The sequence below is a fragment of the Haliaeetus albicilla genome, chromosome 22 (assembly GCF_947461875.1).
Source record: "Haliaeetus albicilla chromosome 22, bHalAlb1.1, whole genome shotgun sequence".
In the NCBI taxonomy this organism is placed as follows: domain Eukaryota; kingdom Metazoa; phylum Chordata; class Aves; order Accipitriformes; family Accipitridae; genus Haliaeetus; species Haliaeetus albicilla.
Genome location: NC_091504.1, coordinates 6,127,668 through 6,144,402, shown reverse-complemented (window position 1 = coordinate 6,144,402; position 16,735 = coordinate 6,127,668). Strand labels below are relative to the sequence as shown.

At 68.7% G+C, this 16,735-nt stretch overlaps 1 protein-coding gene across 1 annotated transcript; it reads right to left on the bottom strand.

Annotated features, from left to right (window-relative positions):
* Positions 1-6: 6 nt before the first annotated feature.
* PACS1 (phosphofurin acidic cluster sorting protein 1) lies at positions 7-16,408 on the bottom strand. Its single transcript, XM_069809375.1, is given in 24 exon segments — positions 7-164; positions 166-188; positions 569-682; positions 1,313-1,527; positions 2,190-2,545; positions 3,067-3,109; positions 4,061-4,163; positions 4,352-4,462; positions 5,272-5,426; positions 5,979-6,082; positions 6,579-6,695; positions 8,187-8,337; positions 8,849-8,949; positions 9,486-9,551; positions 10,251-10,326; positions 11,589-11,749; positions 13,036-13,095; positions 13,194-13,265; positions 13,351-13,442; positions 14,324-14,465; positions 14,635-14,760; positions 14,841-14,930; positions 15,581-15,668; positions 16,146-16,408. Coding segments are annotated over 24 exon segments (2,904 nt in total). The 5' UTR covers positions 16,394-16,408; the 3' UTR covers positions 7-74.
* Positions 16,409-16,735: the final 327 nt, after the last annotated feature.

Genomic DNA, 16,735 nt, shown 5'->3' with positions numbered 1-16,735 from the left:
CACCCCCCCCAATAGATGGGGGGGGGGCACCCATGGGTGAGGAGGGGGCACCCATGGGTGGGGGTGGGGGGCGCTCAGGGGGCTTTGGTGCCGAAGAGGCCGACGGGGAAGTGCTTGACGTGGGACGGCCACTGCGCCGCCAGCTGGAAGAACTTGATGTCGTCCCCACTGGGTGCCGTCCACCGTCACTGTGGGAGACAGCACCCGTGGGACCCCCACGCCCCCCCCCCACACCCCCCCCCCCCCGGCACCCAGCAGACACCCCCCCCCCGGGCACCCATGGGGTTAGTGTGGAAAGCAAAGAGTTGGAGGACACCCCCCCCCCAACACCCATGGGTGCCCACCCTGGGGAAAACACCCCCCCCCCAGGCACCCCACCCTTGGGTGCTCCCCCCCCAACCTTGGGTGCTCCCCCCCCCTTGGTTGCTCCCCCCCAACCTTGGGTCTCCCCCCCACCCTTGGCTCTCCCCCCCCCCTTGGGTGCTCGCCCCCCATCCCTGTGTGCCCCCCACTCTCGGGTGCCCCCCACCCTGGGGTACTCCCCCCCCCCATGGGTGCCCCCACCCACCGGTGAGCAGGGCGGGGGGCTGCCGGGGGGAGCAGATGAGGCGGGTGATGCCGTCCACCACCAGGCTCTTGGAGTCGGGCTCCCGCGGGCGCTTGCTCAGGAACAGGGTGGGCACTGCCGGCACCCGTGGGTGGGTGGGTGGGGGGGGCACCCACGGCGCTGGGTGACAGCCCCTCCCCGAGGGACAGAGGTGGTACGGGGTGTCCCCCCCACCCCATCGATGCCCACCCTGTGACACCCACACCAGTCCCACCCATGGGTGCCCAATCCCTTCAACGCCCACCCCCTGGGTGCCGTGTCCCCCCCCCCCCAAACACCCACCCTTGGGTGCCCCCCACCCCAAAGCCTGCACGTGGGTGCCCAATCCCCCAAAACACACCCTGGGTGCTCAAACTCCCCAAAACCCACCTTTGGGTGCCCACTCCCCCCCCCCATTCAAACACCCACCCCTGGGTGCCCCCCCTTGCGTGCCCAATACCCGCCAAAACCCACCTTTGGGTGCCCCCCCGCCCCAACACCCACCCTTGGGTGCCCAATACCCCCCAAACCCCACCCCTGGGTGCCCACTTCCCCCCCCATTCAAACACCCACCCCTGGGTGCCCCCCACCCCCCACTCTTGGGTGCCCCCCCCTCAAGACCCACCCTGAGGTGCCTAATATCCCCAAACCCCACCTTTGGGTGCCCAATCCCCCCAACACCCACCCTTGGGTGCCCCCTCCCCCCCAAGGGTGCCCCCCCCTCACCCTTCTTGTTCTTCTCGCGGGTGACGAGGGTCATGGCCAGGGTGCTCCCGGGGGGGTCCCCGGCCCCCGGCAGGCGGGAGACGTGGAGGGAGCGGAAGGTCCCGCGGAGGCTCGTCTTGGCCCCCCCCTCGCGCCGCTCCCCCTCGCGCCGACGCTCGGCACCCATGGGTGCCCCCCAGTAATCCACCTGCAGCCCCAGCGCGTCCCCCGAGGAGCTGCGGGGGGGACACACCTTGGCTGGGGGGGGATGGGGGACACCCAGGCATCTGGGTACCCCCCCCACCCAGGGACCCAGACATGTGGGTGCCCCCCCCACCCCAAGACCAAGGTATATGGGTGCTCCCCCCCCCAAAACCCATGCATATAGGCGCCCCCCAAAGGAAACAAGGTATATGGGTGCCCCCCCAGGAAACTAAGCATGTGGGTGCCCCCCCCAAAACCGTGCATATGGGTGGCCCCCCCCAAAATTAGGCATGTGGGTGCCCCTCACCCCAAGACAAAGGCATATGGGTGCCCCCCTCCCACACCAAGACCCATGCATATGGGTGCCCCCCCAAAGGAACAAGGTGTATGGGTGCCTCCCCCCACCCAGGACCCAGACATGTGGGTGCCCCCCCCCCCCCAAGCTCCAATTGTATGGGTGCCCCTACCCAGGAAACTAGCATGTGGGTACCCCCCTCCCCCAGGACCCAGATATCTGGGTGCTCCCCCCACCCCAAGACCAAGGTATATGGGTGCCCCCCCCCCAGGGACCCAGACATGTGGGTGTCCCCCCGCCAAGACCCAATCCTATGGGTGCCCCCCACCCAGGCAACCGGGTGTCCCCCCCCCAGATATATGGGTGCCCCCCCCCCGCAAGGGTCCCAGGGGTGCTCACCCCGGGGTGCTGGCGGCGGCCATGGAGGGTGACGCCGGGGGGGTGGCTGCGGCCTCGCGGGGCACCCCGGCCCCCCCCGGGGGGGAGGTGGAGGGCACCGCCAGGCTCAGGGTGGGCACCTCGTCCCCGTCACCTGCGGGGGCACCCGCTCGGGGAGGGGGGGGCCATGACCCCAGGGTGCCCCCCCCCTTGGGTGGAGGAAGGACCCCAGGGTGCCCCCCCCTTGGGGACACACACACAGAGGAGCACAGTGGGGACATTGGGGGGGGGGGTGACAGCACCCCAGGGTGCCCCGGGGGGGGGCACCCACCTACCGGAGCTGCGGGGGGGTCCTCCACCAGCCCCACCTTCACCACCTGCGGGGAAGGGTGCAGCTTGAAGGGGACACCCTGGGGACCCCCCCCTCCCAGTGCCACCCCCGTGTCACCCAGTGCCACCCAGTCCCCCCACCCAGCGCCACCCTTGCCCCAGGGACGGTGTCCCCATGGCCAATGTCACCCGGTGTCACCCCAACCCAGGGACCAGGTCCCCCCCCCCAGTGCCACCCCTGTGTCACCCAGTGTCACCAGGTCCCCCCCACCTCAGTGCCACCCCAGTGCCACCCAGTCCCCCCACCCAGTGCCACCCTTGCCCCAGGGACAGCGTCCCCATGGCCAATGTCACCCGGTGTCACCCCAACCCGGGGACAAGGTGCGTCCGCCCCCCCCCCCAAGTGCCACCCAGTGCCACCAGGTCCCCCCACCCTGCGCCACCCTTGCCCCCAGGGGCTGTGTCCCCATCGCTGGTGTCACCCCTGACCTGGTCCCTCTGCCCCCCCAGTGTCACCCAGTGCCCCCCCAGCCCCGGTGTCACCCGCCGTCACCCGCGCCAGGCTCACCCCCACGAAGGGCACGAACTTCTGGTACGAGTCCTCGTCCGGGCTGGGGACAGAGGGGGGGCGTCAGGGGTGGCCCGTCCCCACGCGCCACCGCCCCGCGCCAGCGTCACCCCCGTCCCCCCCGCCACCGTCCCCACGCCGGCGCCCGCGTCTCGCGCTCGTGTCCCCGCACCGACGTCCCCGTGTCTGCTGTCGCCGTCCCCCCGTCCCGCCGTCCCCGTGTCCCACGTCCCCGTGTCCCACGTCGCCGTCCCCCATCCCACATCCCTGTGTCCTCATGTCCCGTGTTGCCATCCCCACGTCCCACGTCACTGTCCCCCCACCACTGTCCCCATGTCCGGTGTCCCACGTCCCCGTGTCCCACGTCACTGTCCCTCCAACACTGTCCCTGTGTCCCACATCCCTGTGTCCCATGTCCTGTGTCCCACGTCCCCGTATCCCACGTCACCCTGTCCCACATCCCCATGTCCCACATCCCCGTGTCCCACGTCCCTGTGTCCCACGTCCCCGTATCCCACGTCACCCTGTCCCACATCCCCATGTCCCACGTCCCCGTGTCCCACGTCCCCGTATCCCACGTCCCTGTATCCCACGTCCCTGTGTCCCATGTCACCCTGTCCCACATCCCCATATCCCACATCCCCATATCCCGTGTCCCACGTCCCCGTGTTCCATGTCACCGTGTTCCACATCCCCCTGTCCCACGTCACCGTGTCCCACATCCCTGTGTCCCATGTCCCCGTGTCCCACTTCATCCTGTCCCACGTCCCCGTGTCCTACATCCCCGTATCCCACGTCCCTGTGTCACCCTGTCCCACATCACCGTGTCCCACGTCCCCATGTCCCGTATCAGCCTGTCCCACATCCCTGTGTCTCACGTCCCCGTGTCCCACGTCCCCATATCCCATCTCCCCACGTCCCTGTGTCCCACATCCCTGCGTCCCAAATCCCCGTGTCCCAAATCCCCACATCCCACGTCCCCGTCCCCACTCACAACTTGTGCTTGCAGGTGAGCATGGCCTCAGCCACCGGCAGCAGGTGGGTGGCCCCAGCACCCGCCACGTACGACAGGATCCGTCCCACCACGTTGAAGGGCTCTGCGGGCACCCGGGGGGGGCGGCACCCATGGGTGCCCCCCCCCCCCAAACCCCCACGAGGCCACCCGCCCATGGGTGACCCCCCCCCTCCCCAGGACCCCCTCCCACAAGGGGGTGTCCCCCCCTCGAGTGGTGATGCTGAGGGGATGGGTGGGTGGCCATCCCGTGGGTGCTGGGTGCCCACTTACCGGTGGGGGGGGGCTCGCTGCGCCCGAAAAGCTCCCGCCAGGGGGGGTCGAGGAAGGCGGCCCCGTAGCGCCCGTCCACCGAGCCCAGGTACTGCGCCACTGGGTGGGTGCCTGTGGGTGACAGTGGGTGACGGGGGGTGGCAGGGACCCCCGGACACGGCACCCGCCTGTCCGGGGCGTCAGGCCGACCCCCCCCGCCCCGTTAATGCCCCTGAGGGTGCCCCGTGGGTGCTGTGAGTGTCCTAGGTGCCCCGTGGGTGCTCTGTGGGTGCTATGGAAGCCCCAGGTGCCCCATGGGTGCTATAGGTGCCTGTTGGGCACCCGTGGGTGCTGTGAATGTCCCCGTGGGTGCCATGAACACCCCGTGGGTGCTGTGGGTGCCTGTCGGGTGCCCGTGGGTGCCGTGAACGCCCCCACGGGTGGCATGAATGCCCCGTGGGTGCTATGGGAGCCCGTTGGGCACCTGTGGGTGCCGTGAACACCCCCGTGGGTGCTGTGGGTGCCATGAACATCCCCATGGGTGCTATGGGTGCCAGTGGGGCACCCGTGGGTGCCATGGGTGCTGTGAATGCCCCGTGGGCACCATGGGAGCCCGTTGGGCACCCGTGGGTGCCGTGAACGCCCCCATGGGTGCTGTGGGTGCCTGTCAGGCACCCTTGGGTGCTGTGAACACCCCACAGGTGCCGTGAAGGCCCTGTGGGTGCCACGGGAGCCCGTGGGTGCCATGAACACCCCGTGGGTGCTGTGGGTGCCGGTGGGGCGCCCGTGGGTGCCGTGAATGCCCCGTGGGTGCTATGGGTGCCTGTCAGGCACCCGTGGGTGCTGTGAGTGTCCCCGTGGGTGCCATGAACACCCCGTGGGTGCTGTGGGTGCCTGTCGGGTGCCCGTGGGTGCCGCGGACGCCCCCGCGGGTGCCGTACCGAGGGGCACGAGGAGGAAGCGGAGGTACCCCAGCCACTCGGGGCTCTTGGCACCCAGGTGCCGGACGAAGCAGCGCAGGAGGGTGCTGTGGTACCCAGCGCCACCCACCGCCACCACCTTCAGCGCCCGGGGGGGCAGCGCCGAGCAGTTGCAGCTGGGGACACACACACACACGTATGGGGGGGGGACACACAGACACCCCCCTCAGGGCACCCGTGGAGGGGGACGCAGGGGATGGGGGTGCCCCCAGGGGGGTGGGACCCTTGGGTGGGGGGACAACCCTGGGTGGGTGGGGTTGGGGGGGGGGCAAAAGACCCCTGGGGGGTTGTATGGGTGGGGGGACACCCATGAGTGGGTGGGGGGGGTATGGGTGGGGGGAGACCCCTGGGTGGGCATGGGGCGGGGTGGGGTGTGTCCCAGGGGAGGCACGGGGGGGGAGCACCCATGGTGGGGGGGGCGGCACCCATGGCGGGGGGGCTCAGGGGGGCCATGGGGTAGGGGAGGTGGCAGGAGCACCCCTGGGTGCTGGGGGCCCCCCAGGATGGGGGGGGAACACATGACACAGCTGTGGGTGCTGGGAGCAGCTGTGGGGGGGGACACAGGAGAATGGGGGACACACACACACACATATGTGGCCTCAAGGGGACATGAGGGGACCCGGGGGGGACACAAGCGTGCATCGGGGTGGGTGGGGGGGGTCACTCACAATCTCTGGATGCGGGTGAGGACGGCGGAGAGCACGGCCTGCAGCTCCCCCCCCGTGGTGCCCACCAGCGCCTGCCCCTGCGCCTGCAGCAGCTCCCCCACCCACTGCGGGGGGGCACCCGTCACCCACTGACCCCCCCACCCCACCGTGCGGGGGCACCCATCACCCACTGACCCCCACCTACTTTGTGGGGGGGCACCCATCATCCACTGACCCTCCCATCCCACTGGGGGGGGGGGCACCCATCACCCACTGACCCTCCCACCCCACTGCAGGGGGGCACCCATCACCCACTGACCCCCCCACCCCACCGTGGGGGGGGCGAGCACCCATCAGCCCCCCCCCTCCCCAAGATGTTCTCCAAACCCACGGGTGCCACCCCCCGGGTGCCTACCCCTCCCACCCTCACGAGTTGTCCCCCACCCATGGATGCCCCCCCCACCCATGGGTGCCCCCCCCCCGATGCTCTCCAAACCCCACGGGTACCAATCCCCAGGTTCCTACCCCGCAGCAGGTTGTTCCCCAGGGGTTCCCCCTCACCCGTAAGCTGCTCCCCCCCACCCATGGGTGCCCCCCCCACCCATGGGTGCCCCCCCCGACCTGTCCCTGCCACTCGCTGGTGCTGACGAGGAGGACGCTCTCGGGCAGCCCCGTTTCGGGACCCAGGGCCTGACCCAGCTGCTCCCACACCGCCCGCCGTGGCACCGCGGGGGGCACCTGTGGGGGGAGAGCACCCATGGGTGGGGGGGGCACCCATCACCACCGCTGCCCCCATGGGACTGGCACGGGGTGCTGTGGGTGGCCCCTGGTGGCCCCATGCCCCCCCCCCCCGGTGTCACTGTGCCCCCCAGTGTCCCCACGTCCCCCGGTGTCACCAGTGTCCCCATGTCCCCCCATACCTCCCACATCCCCCCATAACCCCCAGCATCCCCCCATACCCCCCAGTGTCACCAGTATCCCCATGTGCCCCCATGCCCCCCAGTGTCCCCACGCCCCCCAGTGTTCCCATGTCCCCCAGTGTCCCAACATCCTCCAGTGTCACCAGTGTCCCCATGTCCCCCCAGTACACCCCAGTGTCCCCACATCCCCCATTAGCCCCCAGTATCCCCACGTCCCCCAGTGTCACCAGTGTCCCCATGTCCCCCCATACCTCCCACGTCCCCCCCGTAACCCCCAGCATCCCCCCATACCCCCCAGTGTCCCCAGTATCCCCATGTGCCCCCATGCCCCCCAGTGTCCCCACATCCCCCAGTGTCCCCATGTCACCTCACACCCCCCAGTATCTCCACATCCTCCAGTGTCACCAGTGTCCTCATGTCCCCCCAATACCCCCCAGTGTCCCCACATCCCCCATTAGCCCCCAGTGTCCCCAATACCCCCCAGTGTCCCCACATCCCCCATTAGCCCCCAGTGTCCCCATGTCCCCCCAGTGTCCCAACATCCCCCATTAGCTCCCAGTGTCCCCATGTCCCCCAGTGTCACCAGTGTCCCAACATCCCCCATTAGCTCCCAGTGTCCCCATGTCCCCCAGTGTCCCCAGTGTCCCAACATCCCCCATTAGCTCCCAGTGTCCCCATGTCCCCCTTTGTCACCAGTGTCCCCATGTCCCCCATTAGCCCCCAGTGTCCTCATGTCCCCCCCATACCCCCCAGTGTCCCCATGTCCCCCCAGTGTCCCAACATCCCCCATTAGCTCCCAGTGTCCCCATGTCCCCCAGTGTCCCCAGTGTCCCAACATCCCCCATTAGCTCCCAGTGTCCCCATGTCCCCCTTTGTCACCAGTGTCCCCATGTCCCCCATTAGCCCCCAGTGTCCTCATGTCCCCCCATACCCCCCAGTGTCCCCATGTCCCCCCAGTGTCCCAACATCCCCCATGTCCCCCAGTATACCCACATCCCCCATTAGCCCCCAGTATCCCCACATCCCCCAGTGTCACCAGTGTCCCCATGTCCCCCCGTACCTCCCAGTGTCCCCATGTCCCCCCATACCCCCCAGTGTCACCAGTGTCCCCATGTCCCCCTCCACCCCCCATTAGCCCCCAGTGTCCCCACGTCCCCCAGTGTCACCAGTGTCCCCACGTCCCCCCATGCCCCCCAGTGTCCCCACATCCCCCAGTGTCCCCATGTCCCCCCAGTGTCCCCACGTCCCCCAGTGTCCTCCCACCGCCCCAGTACCCCCGGTATCCCCGTGTCCCCCCGGCGGGTGTCACCTGGGTGCCGTGGGGCAGGTCGGGGGAGCGCTCGCTGTCGGAGCTGTTGTTCCTCTCGCCCAGGGGCCGGGAGAGCTGCCGCTCCCGCAGGGGGGTCCCCCGACGGCCCCGACCGGGGGGGGCCCCCCCCTCCGCCCTGTGGCCACACCCACTGCACCCCCGCGTCCCCAGGGACCCCAATATCCCACCCCCCCAGAGACCCCAGGACCCCCCCAGGGAGACCAGCCCTCCCCAAACCCTGACCCCCCCCCCCCCCGAGCCCAAATCCCCTTGGGACCCCAATATTCCCCCCCAGGGACTCCAAAAATCCTCCCAGGGACCCAAAACTGCCCAGAACCTCCTGTCCCCCCCAGGGACCCCAATATTCCCACTCAGGGACCCCGACACCCCCTCCAGGGACCCCCAAAATCCTCCTAGGGACCCCAAAACTGCCCAGAACCCCCTGTTCCCCACCCAGGGACCCCAATATTCCCCCCAGGGACCCCAAAAATCCTCCTAGGGACCCCAAAACTGCCCAGAATCCCCTGTCCATCCCCACCCAGGGACCCCAAATCACCCCCCTGAACCCCAACACCCCCCCCCACACCCCAGGGACCCCCAACCTCCCCCTCCCCACGTTGGGGTGCTGTAGGACCCTGACCCCCACCCTGGAGTGCTCTCACCTGGGTGATGCCACCTCCCCCTTGCTGCCCTTCAGGGGGGTCTTCAGCTTTTCGGGGACCCCCCCGGGCTCAGGCAGGGGCTCAGGGTCCCCCCGCGTATCCTGGGTATGGGACACAAGGGGGAGCTGCAGGAACCCCAAAACTGAGGGTGGGATACCCCACAAATGGGTGGCAGCAGGGTGAGGGATACCCCAAAACCAGGTGGCAGCAGGGTGGGGATACTGAACAATTGGGGGCACCCCCTAACTGGGTGGCATTAAGGTGGGGGGCACCCCATAATTGGGTGCTGTTGGGATAGGGATACCCCACAACTGGGGGGGACTGGGAGGGATACCCCAAAAGAGGGTGGGATGGGGTGGGGGACACCCCACAACTGGAGGGGCACTGGGATGGGGGTGCCCCAAGACTGGGTGGCATTAGGGTGGGGGGGGAATACCCCATAACTGGGTGGTACTGGGGGGGGATACCCCACAACGGGGTGGAATGGGGTGGGGGACACCCCACAACTGGGTGGCATTGGGATGGGGGGGACACACACCCCACAACCAGGTGCTGTTGGAATGGGGACACCCTGTAACTGGGTGACACATGCCCTTGGGGGGGTGGGGGCTTGGGGGGGTCTCGGGGGGAGCCTCACCAGCCCCTCGGGGTCCTGCCCCCCATCTTCGGGGGGTCTGCGCCCGCCCTTGGCCCCGGCCTCTGCCTGGGGGGAGAAGGGGTGTGCTTGACCCCACAGCTCCCCCCCCAAATGCCTGCCCCCCCCCAAATGCCTGCCCCCCCCCAAACTCCCAAACTCCCCCTTAACCCTCCCAGGACCCCCTAACCCCCTCCCCCAGGGCTCTCCCCTAACCTTCCCAGAGCCCCCTCCTAAATCCCCAAAGCTCCCCTAACCCAGGGCCCCCCCAGACCCCAAAGGCCCCCCCAACCCTTCCAGGACCAGCCCCCCCCAAAGCCCCCCAATCCCAGGAGCCACCTCACCCCCCCCGAGCTCCCCCAGCCCCCTAAAAACCCCCAATAACTCCTCCTGCCCCCCCTACCCCTATGACCCCCCCAGACACCCCCAACACCCCCCAGTGCCCCCCATAACCGTCCCAGACACCCCCAACACCCCCCAGTGCCCCCCATAAGCCCCCAACCCCCAGAACCCCCCCCAGAGACCCCCATAAACCTCCCAGACACACCCATAACCGCCCCCAGTGCCTCTCATAACCCTCCCAGTGCCCCCATAACCCCCCAACAGCCCCCCCACCCCCCAGTGCCCCCCATAACCTCCCCAACAGCCTCCCACCCCTCCCAGTGCCTCCCATAACCCCCCCAGTGCCCCCCATAAGGGGCTGGAAGACCCCCCTGTAGCCCTCCCAGTGCTCCCAGTAACCCCAGTGCCTCCCCTGCCTCCACTGACCGGGGGGGGCCCCTCGCGCCCTGGGCTGCCCATCTCTGTCTGGGAGCTCGACTGCGAGAGACCCTCGAAGAAGGGGCTGTAGGGACAAGGGACACCGATGGCACCGGGGGGGACACGACACGGGGACATGGGGGGCACTGGTGGCACTGGGAGATGGGGACACAGGGAACACTGATGGCACTAGGACTCGGACATGGGGACACAGGGAGACACTGGTGGCACTGGGATATGGGGACACAGGGGGGGGCCTGGTGGCACTGGGACACAGGGATATAGGGAACAGAGGGGGGGCACTGGTGGCGCTGGGACATGGGGGCACAGGGGGACACTGGTGGCACTGGGATATGGGGATGCAGGGGGACACCAGTGGTACTGGGACATGGGGACACTGGTGGCACCAGGACACAGGGACATGGGGACATAGGGGGGACACTGGTCACACTGGGACCTGGGAACACTGGGGGACATGGGTGGCACTGGGACTGGGGGACACAGGGGAGACTGATGGCACTGAGACATGGGGGACACAGGGGCACTGGTGGCACTGGGACACGGGGACACAGAGGTCTGGTGGCAGGCACTAAGACATGGGGACACTGGGATATGGGGACACAGGGGGACACTGGTGGCACTGGGACACAGGGACATGGGGACACAGGGGACACTGGTGGCACTGGGACACAGGGACACTGGGGGACATGGGTGGCACTGGGACGGGGGACACAGGGGCACTGGTTGCACTGGGACATGGGGACACACGGGGGCACTAGGACATGGGGATATAGGGACAGAGGGGGGGCACTGGTAGCACTAGGACATGGGGCCACTGGTGGCACTGGGACATGGGGACATAGGGGAGACTGATGGCACTAAGACATGGGAGGGCACTAATGACATGGGGGACACAGGGGGGCACTGGTGGCACTGGGACACAGGGACACAGGGGGACACTGGTGGCACTGGGACATGGGGATGCAGGGGGACACTGGTGGCACTGGGACACGGGGACGCAGGGGGACACTGGTGGCACTGGGACACAGGGACATGGGGGCACTGGTGGCACTAGGACATGGGGATGCTGGTGACACTAGGACATGGGAACGCTGGTGACACTGGGACACGGGGACACACGAGCCACAGGGATCTGGTGGCACTGGGATGTGGGGACGTGGGGACACGGGGACAGAGAGTCACCCGGGGTGGGGGGGAGTGGGAGGGAGGTGACACCAGCCCCATCCCTCACCCGGAGAAGGTCCCACCCCAGAGCCAGGCCAAAATGGGGGCCACCCCAGGGTGCCCACCCCGGGGTGGGGGGGTCCCTCGGGCGCCCCCCCTCACCGCAGCTTGGGTTTGGGGGTGCTGAGGACGCTGTCGGTGTCGTCGAGGTCGGCGCCGCTGTCGCTGGGGTTGAAGATCTCGAGGGTGTCGTAGAGCTCGTCCAGGTCCTCGGCCACCTCCCGCATGCGGGCGTGGGACACGTGCTCCAGCCCGAAGCCCACCTGTGTCACCGGGGGGGGACACGGGGGGACACCAAGAGTCACCCCGGCACCGGTGCCTCCAGCCAGCCCTGCCGTCACCATTACCCGGTACCACCTCCCGCCAACCCCACCGCCCGTGTCACCCCCTGCCAGCCCTGCCATCGCTGTCACCACGTCACCTCCTGCCATCCCCATGTCACCGCCTGCCATCCCCATGTCACCATGGCACCTCCTGCCATCCCCATGTCACCGCCTGCCATCCCCATGTCACCATGGCACCTCCTGCCAATCCCACCATTCCCGTGTCATCTCCTGCCAGCCCTGCCATCACCGTGTCACCCAGTGCCACCACGTCACCTCCTGCCAACCCTGCCATCACTGTCACCATGTCACCTTCTGCTGGCCCTATGTCACCCAGTGCCACCTCCCACCAGTCCCACCATCCCCGTGTCACATCACCTCCTACCAGCCCTGCCATCCCTGTGTCACCCAGTGCCACCCCTGCCAGTGTCACCACATCACCCCCTGCCACCCCTGCCATCACTGTCACCATGTCACCTCCTGCCAGCCCCGTGTCACCATGTCACCTCCTGCCAGTCCTGCCATCGCCGTGTCACCCAGTGTCACCATGTCATCTCCTGCCAGCCCTACCATCGCTGTCACCATGTCACCTCCTACCATCCCTATGTCACCATGTCACCTCCTGCCAGTCCCACCATCCCCATATCACCTCCTGCCAGCCCTGCCATCACCATGTCACCCAGTGTCACCATGTCACCTCCTACCAGCCCTGCCATCGCTGTCACCATGTCACCTCCTGCCATCCCCATGTCATCATGTCACCTCCTGCCAGTCCCACCATCCCCGTGTCACCCAGTGCCACCCCTGCCAGTGTCACCGTGTCACCTCCTGCCAGCCCAGTGTCACCCAGTGCCACCTCCCACCAGCCCTCCCACCTCTGTGTCACCATGTCACCCCCTGCCACCTCCTGCACCCCCGTGCCACCCAGTGCCACCCTCCGCCGGCCCAGTGTCCCTGTGTCACCCCCTGCCACCGCCACAACCCCCATGCCACCCCCTGCCACCCCCTACCCAATACCACTACATGTCACCTCGTGCCACCCCCACATCACCCTGCGTCACCCTCTGCCGCCCTGTGTCACCCCCCCACCTCTGTACCACCCCGTGTTGCCCCCTTGATGTTGCCACCCTGTGTCACCCCCCGCAGCACCCCTTTGTCACCCAGTGCCACCCCCTGTTACTCTGTCCCCGGGGTGCCCCCCCCGCAGCACCCACGGGTGCTCCTACCTCCTCCGACACCTTGAAGCGCTTCAGCAGGGCCACGAACTTCTGCTTGATATTGGGCTGCTGCGGGGACACGAGGGGGTCAGGGGCACCCGTGGGTGCCCGCCCCAGCACCCAAGCACCCCTTGGGGGGCACCCACAGCCCCCCCCCCTCAACTCACCCGGGTGGATGCCATCAGCTTCCTCCGCGTCTTCTTCACCTTGGGCAGCTCCTCTTCCTCATAGAAAAGATCCTGGGGGACACAGGTGACAGGGTGGGGGGGGGCACCCATGGTGACACCCAAGGGTGGGGAAGGGGGGGGGTGTCCCAGCACCCACCTGGCCGTGCAGGGCATCGTCGCTGCCCTCCTGCTCGGAGGAGAAGCTCTCCTCCTCTTCCTCCGAGTAGTTGTCAATGTCGGGGGAGCGATCTGGGGGGGGGGAGAGCACCCAAAGGTGGGGGTCCCTGGGGTGCCCCCCCCGGTGCTCGGCTTGGCAGGGTGCTCCCCACGTGCCCACGGGGGGTCCTAAACCTTTGTTGCTTCTCTGCACCCACGGGTGCCCCTACTCCCCAGGGGCTGCAGGTGACCGTCACCTCCCCTGCTGGCACCTGCGTCGCCCCGTCGGTGCATGTCCCCCCCTTCCTGGGTGCCCCCCAGCACCCAAAGGTGCCACCTGACCCCATGGGTGCTCCCCGCACCCACAGATGCTCCCTGCACCCATGGGTGCTCTCACGGACACCCCTAGGACCATATGAGACCCAGGCTCCTCTACCCCCTCGCCCCCAGCACCCACTGGTGTCTCAGCACCCAAGGGTGCCCCCCCAGCACCCAAGGGTGCTCCCCATTTCTGTGGGCGCTCTCCACACCCACAGATGCTCCCTTCACCCATGGGTGCTCTCATGGACACCCCTGGGACCACACATGCCCCAGGCTACTCTACCCCAGCACCCAGTGGTGTCTCAGCACCCAAGGGTGGCCCCCCAGCACCCAAGGGTGCTCCCCATACCCAGAGATGCTTCCTTCACCCATGAGTGCTCTTATGGACACCCATGGGGCCACATATGCCCCAGGCTCCTCTACCCCCCTCCCCCCAGCACCCATTGGCGTCTCAGCACCCAAGGGTGCCCCCCCAGCACCCACAGATACTCCCAGCACCCATGGGTGTTCTCAGAGACACCCCTCCATCCCCAATACCTGCAGATCCCTGGTTTTTCCATCCCCTCCCCAGCACCCAACGTTGCCCCAGCACCCAGCGATACTCCCCCCCGCCGCCCCCCCAAACCAGCACCCATGGGTGCCCGGGGCCTCACCCGAGAGCTTGCCCTTGGCCTCGTGATCGATGGGCTGGCTGGAAAGCGAATTCACCCGGATCTCGGCCACCGGCACCGCCGCGTCCTTCACCGCCCGGTGCAGCACCAACGCCAGCCCCCCCTCGCTAGGGTGCTGCAGCACCTATGGGTGGGGGTGGTAAAAACAGAGCACCCAAATTTAGCGGGGGGGGAGGAACAGCACCACCACCCCACAGCAGGGACTGACCCACGCCACCCGGTGAACGCTGTCCCGCCAACACCCCTGCCGTGCGTTAGAGCACCCTGACCCCCCCACCCCCCTTAGCACCCACCTCCGCCATGTTGATGAGCCCCACGGCCAAGGTTTTATAACCCAAAAAAGTTCGGTTCTTGTAGCGTTTCCGCCGCTGCAGCATCACCTGGAGGCGGTTGGCGTCCCGCTTCAAAAAGTGGGGGTACTGCGGCAGAGACGGGGGGGTTATTTAGGGTGTTATATAGAGGAGAGCACCCATGGGTGGGGGGGGTCAGGGTGCTTTACCTGCAGGGAGAAGGTGAGCTGGAGCTCGGTCTCTGGGGAGCCGCCAGGCGGCAGCGGGATCTCGTTGGATCGCAGGATCCGCTTGGAGCCCTGGATGGGGGGTGTGTGTGTGTGTAAATTCCCCCCCCCCCCAGGGTGGAGCTCTTGGGACCCCACCCCCCACCCCACAGGGACCTTCTGACCCCCAGGGTTCACCCCCCCCACTCAAAGGGACCCAGCACCCAAGACCTGACACCCCTTGCGACTCCCCCACACCACCCCAGTACCCCCCTGACCCCCAGGGTCCACCCCCCCCCCAAAAGGGTCCCAGCACCCAAGGCCTGGGACCCCCCCCCCCCCGACCCCCAGGGCACCCTCTACCCCAAAGGACCCAGCACCCAAGACCTGACACCCCTCGGGACCCCCCCACAACCACCCCAGGATCCACCCCCCCAAAAAGGATCCCAGCACCCAAGGCCTGGGACCCCCACCCTCACCCCAGGACCCCCTCCCTCACCCCCAGAGCACCCTCTCCCACCCTCAGGGACCCAGCACCCAAGACCTGACACCCAATACCCCCCTCCCAACGCCCCCCCCCCCCCAAAACGACCCAACCCCCAAAACCTGCCACCCCCCAGGACCCCTAGAGGACCCTCTCTGCCCCCCCTAACCTCCACCCCCGACACCCAGCACCCCAGGGGACCCTCAGGGACCCCCCCCCCACCCAGGACCCCAATGGCCCCCCCGTGCCCCCCCCTCACCTGCAGTTTGACGGCGATGACGACGGAGCCCAGGTCCTTGGCCACCTCCCGCACCAGCACCAGGCGCTGCAGCGTCAGGCTGAACAGTCTGGGGGGGGCCGGGGGGGGTCACAATAATTTGGGGGGGGGAGTCAATATTGGGGGGAGGACAGACCGGGGGGGTGTGTGGTGGTGGGGGGGAGGTATCAGCCCCCCCCAGGGGAGGTTAATGGGGGTGGGGGGGGTTACGAGCAGGGTGGTGCCCCCCCCCATCCCTACAAAGTTCCCCAGGGGGGCAACCGGGGGTGTCCCTGTCCCGGGGGGGACACGGGGGGGTCCCGGGTGTCCCTGGGGGAGACTGGGGAGGGACCCGGTGTCCCGGGGGGGGACCGGGGGGGTCCCGGGTGTCCCTGGGGGAGACTGGGGAGGGACCCGGTGTCCCGGGGGGGGACCGGGGGGGAACCGGGGGTGTCCCGGGGAGGGACCGGAGGGGAACCGCGGGGGGGGGGGTACAGGGGTATCCCGGGTGTCCCTGGGGGGGGACCGGAGGGGAACCGGGGGTGTCCCGGGAGGACCCGCCCCTCACCTGGGCACGCAGCTGGGCGAGCTCCGGTCCACCTCCCAGGTCGCGTACAGGTTCATCTGCACCGGCCGGCCGGGCCCGCCGGTACCGGTAGCGGTAGGAACCGGGGGAGTGGTGGTGGCGGCGGCGGGGGGGGGAACGACCCCGGGGGTGGGGGTGGGGGGCCCGGCCGGGGCCGGGGGGAGCTGAGGGGAGGCCGCGGGCGGCGGGGCCGGGCCGGGGGGGCCGCGGGGGCCGCCGCGCTCCGCCATCGCCCGCCGCCGCCGCCGCCGCCGCCGCGCGCGCCCGGCCACGCCCCCACCTTCCTCATTGGCTCCCGCCCTGTTGCCTGCTTTCTCATTGGTTAGAGTCCGAAGGCCGGCGGGAAGGCTCCGCCCCCCGCGCGGGGTTGGGTCCAGACCCCGCCCACCCGCGGCGTTCATTGGTCCGATCTGTCCGTGCCCCCCCCCACACCCCCCACCCCCGCCCCACTGCGGAAAGGGGAGCTCCGCCCACCGCCCGCTCGCTGGTTCGGCCCCGCCCACCACCCGCTTCCCAGGCGCTAATTGGGTGGTGCTGAGCTAGCCACGCCCACCCCGCAGCGGGAGGCGGAG